The sequence below is a fragment of the Gopherus evgoodei genome, chromosome 6 (genome assembly GCF_007399415.2).
Source record: "Gopherus evgoodei ecotype Sinaloan lineage chromosome 6, rGopEvg1_v1.p, whole genome shotgun sequence".
Taxonomy (NCBI): domain Eukaryota; kingdom Metazoa; phylum Chordata; order Testudines; family Testudinidae; genus Gopherus; species Gopherus evgoodei.
In genome coordinates this window covers 75,863,889-75,878,385 of record NC_044327.1, presented here as the reverse complement: position 1 = coordinate 75,878,385, position 14,497 = coordinate 75,863,889, and the positions used below count along the sequence as shown (strand labels likewise).

The window sequence follows — 14,497 nt, the reverse complement described above, 5'->3', positions numbered from 1 at the left end:
TTTTCAGAAGTGTTTGAAAATATTGGCCGTAAAGGTTATAATTTGCGCACAAAAGCCACTCATCAACATAACACTTGGGCCATTTTTTTTTTAAGGCCCAATAGGTTTTATGCCCATGGCCTTATTCTATTATTGTGACACAGTTAAAGAATGTGAAACCTCTTACTTATGTCTGAATATTTATAACAATGTTTTGGTTTGTAGGTCATGCAAGCATCAACAGAGACACTGAGTCAAGGATTTTGAATTCTATTACATGGGTAAAACTGACTATTATGGAAAATTAGAGTTTGATGTGAGTAAACTAACATTGCTATTCTACATGTTAAAGGTGCTGTTAATCTTAAATATTAGGCTGCTTGAAAAATATATTATATTTATGCAAACCAAACATAGCCATTAAAATGTTAGGAGTATAAAATGCATCCTTGTCTTTTATTAATAAGAAAATTTTGACAGTCAAATCATACTGTGACATTAATTTTATAAGTCCCATCTGACTGTTTATTGTTTACAGTGAAGGTTTGACCATGGTATACTGAGCTGAGGAAATGCCGTTATGTGTAATCCCATATGCTTTACTTTTTTCATATATGAAGAGTGTTTATCACAAGGATTATGTTTTAATCTTTTCAAACATTTGTTTACCTTCAGAAATCTGTTTAAAACAGACAGATGACAAACTTTAATCAAAATATACTTCACCCTCTATTTATGTGCTTGCAAATTGAGGGTGGTGGAGGTGGTGTTACAGATAGTGATGTTATAATTCAAACGTTTGTTGGCACAGTCTGTCATTTATTACAATAATGATCCAGTTTTGGAAGTTTCTTATCAGGGCTGGTACCATAACACAAATAATTTCCCTCTTCTAATTCAGTGTGGAAAGGAGAAGAGATTTACAAAATGGTTTCTGCACCATGTTTTTTTGAAGCTACTTAAACCAAGTTTCATGGCGGCTAAAACAAACAAAAAACAATAAACCCTCCCAAACCCCCCAAAACACATACAACATGGTAAGCTCATTCTGCAAAAAGGCAACATTGCTATATTTCACTCTCAATACCTGATACCTATCTTCAGACTCTGCAGAATAATTGTTTGAAATTTTAGTTTCAGCAAGTCAGCTGATTTAGAGTCATTTATTGCATATTCTGACAGACTGGGCCCCTGACATATGTTACAATATTATTGTAGGGACTCTATGAAATATGAATTATTTTAACACATTACTTTAAATATGTAACTTTAAGTAATGGCTTATCAAAAGATATTCTGTCTTCTTATTTATGATTATTGTTGAAGGCCTCAAAACCTGCATGGTTTCTGAAGCCTGAAATTTCCATAGCAGAGGAATCTATGATTTGCTGTGAATCCTTTCAGCCCTCAATAGATGGGAAAAGATTGAAATGCTCTGGAGATGAGTCCTCTTTATTTTTTTAATGAAAGGCTGTATAATATATTTTCTGTATGGCTGCAGCAGCTGTCAGGGAGAGCATCTCAGTTCAGCTCTATTATGGGAGAAGCAATACCCCACCCTATGGCATCGAGATACACTGAGGGGCCAGTACTGATTGACAGCTTGTCACCATGACGTCTTATTCCATCTCTGTTATGGAGAAAATTAATGTCACACCACCAGCCTTATGACTCGCTGTCATCTTAGAACCGCTCACCTTTTATCAATGCTCTAAATAACATTTCAAGCCCATCGTCTCGTGGTGGACAATCCGGTCAAGGGACATTAAATCGGATGACTGTGAAATGTCATAATAAAAATGGAATGCTAACAACTTCTTCTCTAAACTAGCTCCTCTTTTTTAAACTGTGACAAGGGGGACCAGGGGTTCAGCACACCCGTTCTGAAAAGGTCATACAATCTCTCTTGGTCTGTACCCATTACTGCACTCTTCCCCCCAACTCAAAAGGAATTAATCTTCTCAGACAATTGTGGTAAAATAACGGTTCAAATAGTAATGTCTGTTTAATTTGTAGGGCTCTGATGTTCAGCTACAAATGGTTAAATGACAGTAATAGAGTCATTTTCCAAGGCTACTTGATCTGATGCCAGGGTCAGTTCATGGACTGCTTTTGGCCACAAGAATGGGTGCAAAATACATTTCAGATGGTAACTAGATTCTTTTAGAAAGCAAAAAATAAAAAAACCTAAAATAAAGACACCAAATGATATAGTGTATCCCACTAATTGTATAGTACTGTTTTATTACATCTCTGTCCTTTAAGGCAGACACAAACACTGAAGATGAGCTGACAGCTACGGAAAGAAAATTTGAATTCTGTAAATACTGTATTGTAAGTCTTTGTCTTCTATTTCTGCTGCTATTTATGGGTCACTTTAGTGAATAAAGTATTGCAATTTCTCAGCAGGCATTCCAATGTTAAAATATGGAATACATGTAATTGTGAACCTTATTTTTCTACCACATATCAAATAAAATACATCCTTCAATCAATGCTTATTTGTTTGCTTAAGCTTCATATGCACAAGATTGTGCATATGGAAAACATATTTTAATTCTGAAAAATGATGTTTTGTATGTAAGAACATGTCAGAATAAGAAATCATTTGAGCATTCTTTTACCACACAAATAATGCAATGTGTTTTATTTATGAAGCAAAAAGGAAATTTAAGAAAGATATGTAAAAATATGAATTTTATAATATTAATATTTTTATACTGCTGCTAAACTATGAAAACTATTAGTATCACTTAATTTGTATCATACTACCACAAAAATCCACAAAAATATGGTATTTTTACACTTGATATCAAAATGTATGTAACTATAAAATTAATCTATCAGAATGCATTATATTTATAAAGATTTATTCTGACAACAGACTCTGTATTGGTGGATACCAAAATCTGAAATAATTCTCATAATCGTAATTATTTTTCAGAGATGGTGCACAACACTTTAGCTCTTAGCTGGGTTAGAAAATATAATGTTTAGCCTTGCTAAGTCACCTCTATTAAACTGTGTTTATCATAACACTATTGGTGTATGAGTTGTACAAGCATTAGCAGACAGCTGATTCAGTGGAGATAGCCAGAATAAATTTGCTGAAGCGCACATCCTGCTAATCTGTTTGAAGAATATTGTACAGCATTAGTACTAGCACTTCATGTTATCTGCACAGCCTGATAAGGTACATCTTTATTAAATTCAGTTATTGAAAGGATGTCAGTCAGGGAATAGGAATATTTTAAAATCTAAAAAAAAAAAAAATTAAGCGGTTCTTTGTTAGTCAGAGCTTGGTTTAATGGCTGAGTGTCTAGAGAAGCCTTCTAAACACCTGGCAGCACTGTACAATAAAAGCTTTGTAATTTTAAGTGGAAATAGCTTTTTTTTTAAATTCTTCATATGTAGAAAGACAGTTATTTTTAGGGATTTAGGTATTAATAAATGCTGGAGTAAGAGCTCCCCTCTCTGTTGCTTTGATAAAACTACACAGATTCTGCACCATGTGAGGATGCTGGGAAATAAAATAATTTGTTTCAGAATATTCTGAAATGGAAAGATGGTTTAATATCATTATTTTAATGACAAAACCACTGCTCCAAATTCTAACACTTAATCAAAAAATAAGAAGTCATCTTGCTTTCTAGTATGCTGTATAACTACTGCAAAACCTTTGAAAAGGATATGGGTGCTGAAATGAATAGTTGCTGTTGTAAAGATTCTCTGAAAAACTGTAAAACTGCTAAATAACATCTTAAATTATACTGCACTTGGAAAAATTACATAAAGTAGTTAAATTAACTATTTAAATGACAAGTAGTCAAATACAGTAGCTGAATATTCATGTGCACAACATTTATAGAAAAGTAAATTTTAGGGCTCTGATGATGTTATCTAGATATTTAAGTCAATTACTACTAGTACTAATTATTAGCTTAAATCAGCACCATTGATTACATAGTAGATATGTTGAGAATTTTTTTCTCATAGTGGTTAGTTAATTATTTGCAACATTACGTTAAAAAGGATAAGAGACAGGTGCTACATACATATCTCTTTAGTATTTCCTCTCGCTCTTTCTGGTCCTCCAAGGAGTTGACAGAGAGGTCAGAGATACTGACGGCAGCTGATGCTGTCAGGGTGACCAGCAGTACCAACCATCCTTCTCCTTCCTCCAGCTGCAATTCCAGCTTGTGAGTTTGTTCTCTACTCAGGACCGACAGGTCAATCTGACACCTAAAAACAAACGTTTTGAATCAGTGAGTAGCTTTCTTCACAAGATCAAACAAGAGCCATATGGGCAGACCTGCACTCCATTATGCAAAAAAGAAATAAGTGGACATTCCTTCCCAGTCTGTGGAAAGATTTATTTTCAGTTTCAGCCATATCTCTTGCCTATTTTTAGCTTCAACTCATTATACTGCAGAAGCATTGTACATTTATTTTAAATATATAAAATAGAGAGGGGTCAAAAAGAAAATCTACCACCAAATTAGTGTGCTAGAAATCCAGATTCAGATTCAAATTGTGAAGCTTTTGTCAGTCTCGTATATACAAATAAAATAAAAGAATTAAGTGTGCCTTTTAAAATCTTTGAACACTAAAACTAATACCAGTCATGCTTTTTAAAAAAAAAATTCTTCATTAAGGGATTGACTATGACAGCAGATAACATGGCTGGACACAGGAGTAAGGCGAAGGAGGCATCCCTCCAATGGCTGCATTAAACCTCTTATGGTGGTTCTGGGTACAAGAGACAGAACAGGAACTGCACACACTATACTTCCCACTGTGAGCAAGTGGACAGGAGTAGCCTCTACGTGAGCCAGCCAACAATGTCTGGGCACAACTGAAATATGGTTCATCCTTAAAAGCCAGAGAGAAGCAGGGAAAGAGTTGTGCACCACTACTCAGACAGGGCCGCACCTAAATGCGTAATCAAGCCTTAAAAGAGAATAATACAGTCAATAAATATTCTACATATATATTCTAGGCCTCCTGTAATTAAAACTGTCTGGTATTTTTAATATATTAGTGTATTTTCATATATTTACTCTTTCCTAGAATGTAGCTATGAATTTCATATTATGTTCATTCTGAAAACTTACAGAACTGACACATTACAATGAACAAGAATCATTAAAAGTATTACTTCAACTATTTATATCCATAACTTTTTTCCCTAAAGTTATGGCAATAAATTAACAATCTATGAAAATAAAATCCAGATAAAATAAATGGATACATTCTACTTATAGTTTTGCCATTTTATAATGTAGTTTTAACAGCAATAATTAATTTGACCGGTCCATGTTCTATCTGGCACTCTGACTAAGCTAAACATCTCACAAATTATTTTAATAAAAAGGTGAACTGATTTTGAAGAGAAAGATAATGTGGTAACCACAGGGCCAATAAACTGAGAGAAAGGTGGCAGACATGAATAAATAGGCATTTAAAGACAGGAAATAGCCAATTATGAGAATAAATGTGGCCCCATAAAATGGGCACTCTGCTATCATAGACAGATTAAATTTGTTACAAGGATATCCCCCCCCCCACTTACTGTATACTGTTTTGCTGTTAAAATTAAACCTCTCCAAAGTTGATATACTTATTAGATTAAATGTATTATTTTCCAATGAAAAATTTTAAAACCGAGTAAAAGAGCTTTTGGAGCTTGGCATTTATCTTTCATTTTGGATTTTTGTATGAAGACTAGCAAGCAGTGGAAGGAAGTGAGAGAAACAGGAATATGGAAAAGATTAAAACTACCCTGGTCAGTATAAATGCTACACATCTTCCTGTGCTATAAAGTTACAATTTTGGCTGCAATAAAGAACAAACCCTTCTTTACTATAATGAATATTGGTAATTAAGTATGCAGAGATCTAATATAACGTCAAATGATCATTACTTTACAATTAAAGGTAACAGGTTTATTATGTATCAGAGGGGTAGCCGTATTAGTCTGGATCTGTAAAAACAGCAAAGAATCCTGTGGCACCTTATAGACTAACAGACGTTTTGGAGCATGAGCTTTCGTGAGTGAATACATGCATCTGACGAAGTGGGTATTCACCCACGAAGCTTATGCTCCAAATGTCTGTTAGTCTATAAGGTGCCACAGGATTCTCTGCTGCTTTTACAGGTTTATTATGATTTGGATTGCTTCTAGTATTAAAATCTGATTTTATATATTCCCATGTAGTTATTTTGAACCCCAGCGCCCCTCCTCCAAAATAAGCAGCATACACTCTCAAGTATCCTTAAAAATGTCTCCAGTGATCAACACAGCAGTGTTGTCATGGACAGTATTACTATAAACATGGTCTTTAATTTGAATAGTTTAAATTCTGCCAATAGGGTCAGTAAGAGAGAGTCACTAGGACTTAATGATATCAGTAATCCAACTGTAATCCAAAATAGACTAGTCATTTTAGAGTCTTAGCCAGAAAAAAAAAGGAGAAATTGATGAGTTTTGGTATACACAGCTATTCATCCACTAGTCTGTCTGTGTTATAAATGCAAATAAAGAACCTTTGTGGAATGTTAAAGTTGAAATATCAATACCAAAAGTTATCTTCTTCTCCTCCAACATTAACATGCCATTCCACATATCAATTGCTATTTTTGGTATATGTTAAAAGGGACACCATCAACCTGAACATCAAAACTCTATTCAAAATGGCTGTATTCACAATTCTACAGTTACACACAACATCTAATATTACTGTAACTAGGAGAAGTCAACTGGAAAACATTTCTCTACTTCAGCTGGTTTATTCTACACATTCAACAGCAGTGCATAAACAGTCAATTTTTTTTTTGATAGCCAGTTGCACTTGATGTGTCATAGATTATCACCACCACTCTGGGCACACTCCTTGCCAGGACCTGTAAGGGGGTGCTTTCCAGTAACATAGCAGCAGAGCTACTGCTCTTTCTGAGTTCGGGGGAGCAGAGTATGTCTCTCTTTTTGAAGCTCCTAGGACCCCTTGCACAGAGCAACAGCAGCAAGGGGTGCGCATCAGATGAATCCTCTCTCAGGAATCACACAAAGGGCTAGGGATTGTTTGTTACCTGGGGGCTGGAGCAGAGAGATGATCCGTGGGAGCTTTTTCTTTCTTTCTTTCTTTCTTTCTTTCTACAGATAGTCAGAAATAGAGGACTTTTTCTGAGGAAAATTTCAATTTTGGGGGCAAAATATGAAAACTGAAATATAGTGACCAAAAATGAAATATTTTGTTTTGACAATACCATCATGGTGCCTTATGGGAGTTGTAGTTTGGGTGCCTCATTCTCCCATTCTTTTCTATTGGTTACGTTCACTAAGGAAACTACATTTCTCATCATGCACTATGGTCTCTCCTCTTTCTGAGGGAAGGCAGTGCATTATGGGCAATGTAGTCTATCCAGAAAGCCCAGCCCACAGAGGAGACTAGGGACATGAGGAAACCAAACTACAACTCCGATGAGGCACTGTAGCGGCATATTCTATTGAAATATTTTGGGTTTTGTCCAAAATATTTCAGTTTACAGGCATTAGTTTTTTCAATTAAAAAATAATTTGTCACAGAAATTAGACACTTTATGGAAAACTGTTTAGTCATAAATCACATTTTACATTAAAAACATTTTGAATGAAAATTTTCAACCACACTACTTCTTTCCCTCACCAGATCCTTACATGAGAGCAGAGATGAACAAAATCCTGAGAGAGGGTAAGAGGAGGTGGGGTTCTTCGTTCCTTAGAATGCCACTGCTAGTTCCAGTGAGGCATTTAGAAGCTGGAAGGTCTTACTTAAGTGCTAATGCTATTGCTGAAATATCCTTTATAAACATAATTAGGGAAGCTATAAAAACCCTTATACATTTTTAAAGAATTTAATAAAAACAAATTAATGACATGCTGTTTAATCTATCTCAAAGAGTTTAAGTTGACAACACCCTTTAATAAATATTACCTTAAAATTCTTATTTAAAAGGAAAACAGACATAGAAAATACTATCCATATAGAATCATAGAAATGTAGGGCTAAAAGGGACTTTGAGAAGCCACTGAGTCCAGCTCCCTGTGCTGAGGCAGGATCAAGTAAACATAGACCATCCCTGACAGGTGTTTGTCCAACCTTTTCTTAAACCTCCAGTTTAATCTAGGGATTCCACAACTTCCCCTGGAAGCCTCATATCTCCCTTATCTCTAAATCTCCCTTCTTGCAGATTAAGCTTTTTACTTCTTATTCAGCCTTCAGTGGACAATGAGAACAATTGATCACAGTCCTCTAAACATATCTGAAGATCTATCAGGTCTCACCTCAAAACTTCTTTCTTCAAGACTAAACATGTCTGTAACAACCTTGGGGTTCATTAAATAAACCAATGAATGAGAAAGGAATATAACTTTAATAAACAAACTGGAGAGTTTCTGTAGTGAGTTGCTGCACACAGCCACCTGGTGTTCCCAACCCATCTCCAGGGCACATCTCCAAATTCCCACACTCACAATACCGTGCCTTATGAGAGAGCATCTGCAAATCACAATCTTTCCTAAATATATCTCTACATCTTCCCTTTTAAAAAAATGAATTAACTCGTATATATATATTTTATACATACACACACACACACACAAAACATTCTCAGCCCATCTAGTACATTTCTATAAACCCAATGGGTCAACTACCTAGAGAGGAGAGGTTACCAGAACATCACTTTCAAGTTAGTCTTTACCACTCACTTTCCTCAAATATCCCTTTCTCCAGGCAGGTTAGCAAGTCTCTGAGTCTTTCAGGATGTTCAATGTCCCACTCTGATCTTCTCAGTATCAGTCTTTCATTAGAGTCTGAGTTGTTCTCTTATTCCTTGACAGTTTCTCCTGTGTGTGTTGATGACAAAGGATCAGTCAGATGGGAAATGCCAGAGTCCACCTCAGTTGTCAATGTGTTGGAACTTTCTGGAATTACTCATACATCCCTTCGATTGCGTTGAAATGTCTCCCCGGTCTGTCTGAACTACACAAGACCTTGGATGCAGCTGTTCTTTAATAGTACCTATTTGGTCCCAAATATTAGAGGTGTGTTAAGAGATGTGAGATCATGGGCGCTTTGTCAAAATAATATTTCTGATTTTCTTTAATCTCCCATATGGGTGAATTGTTATGAGACTTCAGCAGGTTATCAGTAATTGGTAAATTAGATCTGATCCTTCTTCCTATTAACAGCTGAGCTGGAGAAAAGCCATACTCCAGTGGTGTACTTTGGTAAAATTAATGAAGATTTGTATAAATCACCCCCACTGTCAAAAGTCTTTTTCATAAGGTTCTTTACTGCCCGTGTAGACCTTTCCACAAATCCATTTGATTGGGGTAATTTAGACTTAATGTTTTGTGATGAAAGTCCCAATCTATGGCAAATTGGAAAATTGGCACTAGAAAATTGTGGCCTATTATCGCTGAAGACTTCATCTGGAATTCCATGTCTGAAGAAGAGTCCCTTCCTGCCAGCTATCACTGATTTACTATTAGTACTGTGCCGTGTGCTAATTTCTGGATACAGAGAATAATAATCTGCATCTATTAAATAAACCTTTGATTGCCAGGTAAATAAGTCAGTGCCTACCTTCCCATAAGGCCTTAATGGAAGTGGATGAGGTCTCAGTGGCTCTGCTTGGTGGCATAGCTTGTATTTCAAGCAGGAAAAGCAGTTTCCTACCACATTAATGATATGATTGATCCATGGTCACCATAGCACCTCTCGTGCTCATTGTTTGCACTTCTCAATTTCTAAATGATCCTTGTGGATCTTCTGCAGCATTCCTTTTCAGAGGCTCATTGGAATTACCACCTTACTGCCCTTGAAAATCACCCCACCTATCACAGTAAATTCATGTCTGCAGTCCAATACTCTCTTATACTTGGATAGCAACTGTTTATTTCTTCAGGCCAGTCTTTAATTATCACTTCTTTAAGGATTCCTAATGATTCATCTTTCTTCGTTTCCTCTCTTTTATTTGTTGCAATTTCCTGTTAGCTATAGGAATTGACTTTACAATCAGACCAACATAGGCTTTCATCTGTATCTCTGAAGTCTTCCCTAGTTCTGTGGAAGCCACTTCCCTGGAAAGTGCATCTGCTGAAACATGAAATTTACCAGGCATGTAGCTCACAACCTAATCATACTTTTTCAGCTTTATCATTTGTTAAATAACACTATTAGGGGCTTGTGGGACATTTCAACTTCCACTGTCTGTCTAAATATACTGATTGAGTCTCTCACAGGCAAACAATATTCCTAAAAACTCCTTTTAAATCTGCCAACATCTGGTTTCTGCCTCAGTCAGTGATTTGGAGGTATCATGCATATGCCACTGGTTACCAACCACCCTCATGCTTCTCTACAATCACTGCACCTAATCCAGACTGTGAAGCATCTGCTGAGATTTTAATAGGCCTTCCTGGGGCATAAAACTTCAACACTGGTTCTTGTATCAGTTGTTGTTTTAAACTTTCCCGTGATCCATTCCAATATCATCCATTTTTATTCTCTAGGAGTTTTCTCAAAGTTGCTGCTTTGGTAGATAGATTAACCATTCCCAGGAACCACTGGACTGCTTTCTTTGACTGGGGATGTGGCATCATTTCAATGGCTGAAATCTTCTTTTTATCAGGTTTTACACCTTTATTGGAAATAATGTCCCCAACAATAGTCAGTTCTGTAACCCCTAAAACATGTCTCCCTGTTTAGTTTGAGCCATAATCTGGCTCTGGTTGGTAGTTTGAAACATTCTCTCTTTATAGCCTTGTTGAGGTCTCTGGGATCGGGGTGGCTCCAGGCACCAGCGCAGCAAGCATATGCCTGGGGCAGCAAGCTGGGCGGGGGGGGCAGTGGGCTGGTCGTCATGAGGGCGATAGTCAGGGAGCCTTCGGCGGCGTTTGTGCGGGAGGTCTGCCAGTCCCATAGTCAGGTTGAGAACCACTAAGTCTGCGTGACCGATGGACCTCCTGCAGAAACACCGCCAAAGGCTCGCTGACTGCTGTGCTTGGAGCGGGAAAAACATAGCGCCGCCCCTGTCTGGGATCTAAGCATATGTGTAGCTGGCCATTACTTTTCTCCACAATGACTAGGGAGTTCACCCATTCTGTTGGCTCCTCAATTTTTTGTATTAATTGCATTGATTCCATCCTTGCAAGCTCAGCCTTGAGTTTATCACAGAGTGAAAATGGCACCTTTTTACATGGATGGACCTACTTGTTTAAGTGGATGGTCACCCTTCAAGCAACACAACCCTTGAAACAAGTCATGATATTCCTGAAAGAGTGCTTCATAGTCAGGTTCAATATGATCTTGTAGTGGGAGCATCAATTTTACCAGATTGAGTTTCTCACCTCTGCCCCATGGCTGCTAAATACAATTCAAATCTGTCATTTTTTCCAGTTCTCTGCAACATTGCTTGACAATTGCAGATGGGATAGAGGTTCAAACTCATCCACTCTTGGCTTTTTTCCCTTGTTAAGATAGTCAAGCTACCAAATGTGCTTACCAAATACACGCAAAAGCCTCTGTGTCTGGTGCCCCACCTGTTTCTCTGGTGCCTCTCTTTGTCTCTACTTCCAGTTGCAAACTCAGAAGTTAACTTCAAAATGACTGCAGTTTCCTTCTCATTCAGTACTTCTGACATCATGTAAATTAAATAACAAACCAGTGAATGAGAAAGAAATAAAACCTTTTAATAAAACAAACTGGAGAGCTTCTGTAGTTAGCTGCTGCACACAGCCAAGTGCTGTTTCCAACTCCTGCTTCCAGAGCACATCTCCAAATTCTCACATTCAGAACACTGTTCCGTATGAGGGAGTGTCTCCAAATCACAAATCTTTCATAAACATCTCTCTACAATGTCCAGACTTAAAAAAAATAAATAAATCTCCATCATAGGCCAGGTTTTCTAAACCTTTTATCATTTTGTTGCTCTCCTCTGGATTCTCTCCAATTTGTCCACAGCTTTTCTAAAGTGTGGTGCCCAGAATTAGGCACACTACTCTAGTTGAGGCTTCACCAGTTCTGAATAAAGTGGGAACATGATTTCATGTGATTTACATACGACACTCCTGTTAATACAGCCAAGAAAGATATTAGCTTTTTTTACAACTGCATCACATTGTAGACTCACGTTTAGTTTGTGATCTAGATTCTTTTCAGCAGTACTACCACCTCACCAATTTTTCCCCATATTGTAGTTGTGCATTTGGTTTTTCCTTCCCAAATGAAATACTTTGCACTTATTTTTATTGCATTTCATCTTGCTGAATTGAGACCAATTCTTGAATTTGTCCAGGTCATTTGAATTGTAACCCGCTCCTCTAAAGTGCTTGCAACCCCTTCCAGCTTGGTGTCAACTGCAAATTTTATAACCATACTCTCCACTCCATTATCCAAGTCATTAATGAAAATACTGAATAGCATCAAACCCAGGACAAACCCCTGTAGGACCCCACTAGATATGCCCTCTCCATCTGACAGTGAACCATTGATATCTACTCTGAGTATGGTCTGTCAACCAGTTGTGCATCTACCCTATAGTAACTTCATCTAGATTGCATTTCCCTCATTTGCTTAGGAGAATGTCATGTGGGCTTGGGTCAAAATCAAGATATATCACATCTGCTGCTTCCCGCCTCCTTACTTGTGAATGCTGGCCTGGTTTGACCTATAAACCCTAGTTGGTTGCTATGCAGAAACAGAGCAAGAAGCCTCAGCTGATTCTTAGAACAGCTGATGTCATAAGCAACGGCTGCACAGGATGCGCTTAACCGCAAACCACAAGCTAAAACTTAATTAGCATAAGAAGCGCTGGTGAACGTAAATGTCTGTACCTCAGAATCAAATAAAAGACGCGGCATGAGAGAAGTCGGGGCGAGTCACTTAAGGGGGTACCTGATCCTCGGAAAGGGACGTGCCTAAGGTGAACTCTGCCCGGTGCCTAAGGGCATCGTTAACCAGGGAAACAAAATCGCTGTTACCGGAGTCCGTAGAGAACCCCGAAATCCTCGGAGACAAGGGGGCAGGGCCTCTTGGACACATCCCCACCAAGGGAGATCCAAGTAGGCTTTGCCGCCGAGAGCCCGAGTGAGCGGACTGGAAAGGGGCCCAAGACACATCCCCACCAAGGGAGATCTTGGGTATTACCTGGACCATCCTAGGGGGTATCCGGAGCCTCTTGGTGCGTCAGTCGATTCTGGGTACAGAAAAAAAAAGGGGCAATTCAGAGGGCTCTAGAGTGCTGGCCTTACAGCACACGTAAGAGCAAAAACCTGCTTTGCTAAATCAAGCGCTTGAAAAAGAATTAAGGTAAGGCTTTTAATTTAAGGTCGCACGGCCTGATCAGCCGTATAGCTAAAAGAAAGTTAGTATGATATAAGCTTATAATTCCAATAGATATACAAATTGTTATATTTGTTATATAAGATAGCCCTTTATATGCTGCTATTACTTGCCATAATTATCTAGCTACCTCACTTTAACTATATATTTACCTGGCTATAGTTATAAGACTACTAGGAGAATTAACTCATATAAATACAATTATTATAATTATACTGTTTAATAAAAATTAATAAACGTTGTACAAGCCTCTGAGTGAGTGAATCTTAAAAAGGATCCACGTGGAAGCAGCCGGCCGCTATAGGGCTAACCTCCAATTGATTTTTAACAGGAGGCGCCTAAGGCTGGGCCACGATAGGAGATGGAAATAATATTACCCATCTCATAATAAGCGGTGCATGGCGTAGTCGGCAGGATTCTCCACCAGATGGCGGTATAACTTTAGGATTTTGAAGAAACCTATATAATCAGTTGAAAGCGAGCCAGTGAAACCCAGTAAGTAGGTTAACTGGAACCTTGGAAGAGGGAGGAAGGTTAAGTTCATGGGATACTGGATATATTTCGAGGGATTTATAGGGGATAACGAGTTCCGCTATAAAGGAAAAATCTCTAAAAACCAATATTTGATAGTTCAGGATTTGTTTACAAATGATTGGACAGGTGAAGTGAGTTGGGAGCAGTGGGTCAGCTCATTAAAAAGGATAGGGTTGTTAACAGTAGAAAAAGGAATCCACTTAGGAACAGGCGATGATTCATTACTTCCACCAACACCCACCTATATAGCCATAACTGGGAAGGTGTGGTGTGAATATCAAATAAACTGGGGGCTTATAAGGGTCTATGCAAGGAAAATAACGTCAAGTAGGGAAAGAGTACGTTGGTGCAGATGTATGGGTTAGAGTTTTATAGCATTGAAAGCGATTGGGTTCTGATTCTGATTACAAGGAGTCAAGCAAAATTTCTAGGATTACAAAAGAAAGTACCCACGGCGCAACTTATTTTTTCGGTGTTAACTCTAAGTCAGTTGCACTGTTGGAATAATGAAGATCCTTGGTCTACTAGGATGGAAAAAATTGACCCAGGATCAGTCAGGATCGTTACATCTGGACCATAAGAAAGAATCACAAGAATTC

General features: G+C 37.8%; 1 protein-coding gene across 9 annotated transcripts in view; it reads right to left on the bottom strand.

Annotated features, from left to right (window-relative positions):
- The window catches only part of MCTP1 (multiple C2 and transmembrane domain containing 1), a 548,019-nt gene that overhangs the window by 238,267 nt on the left and 295,255 nt on the right, over positions 1-14,497 (bottom strand). For all 9 annotated transcript variants that reach the window (XR_004001078.1, XR_004001076.1, XR_004001077.1 and 6 more), the window contains one exon: positions 4,035-4,221. Coding sequence is in view for 6 of the 9 variants with exons in the window: in XM_030567942.1 (XP_030423802.1) it covers positions 4,035-4,221 (187 nt within the window). In the remaining 3 variants the exon portion in view is untranslated. The remainder of the gene's footprint in view (positions 1-4,034; positions 4,222-14,497) is intronic.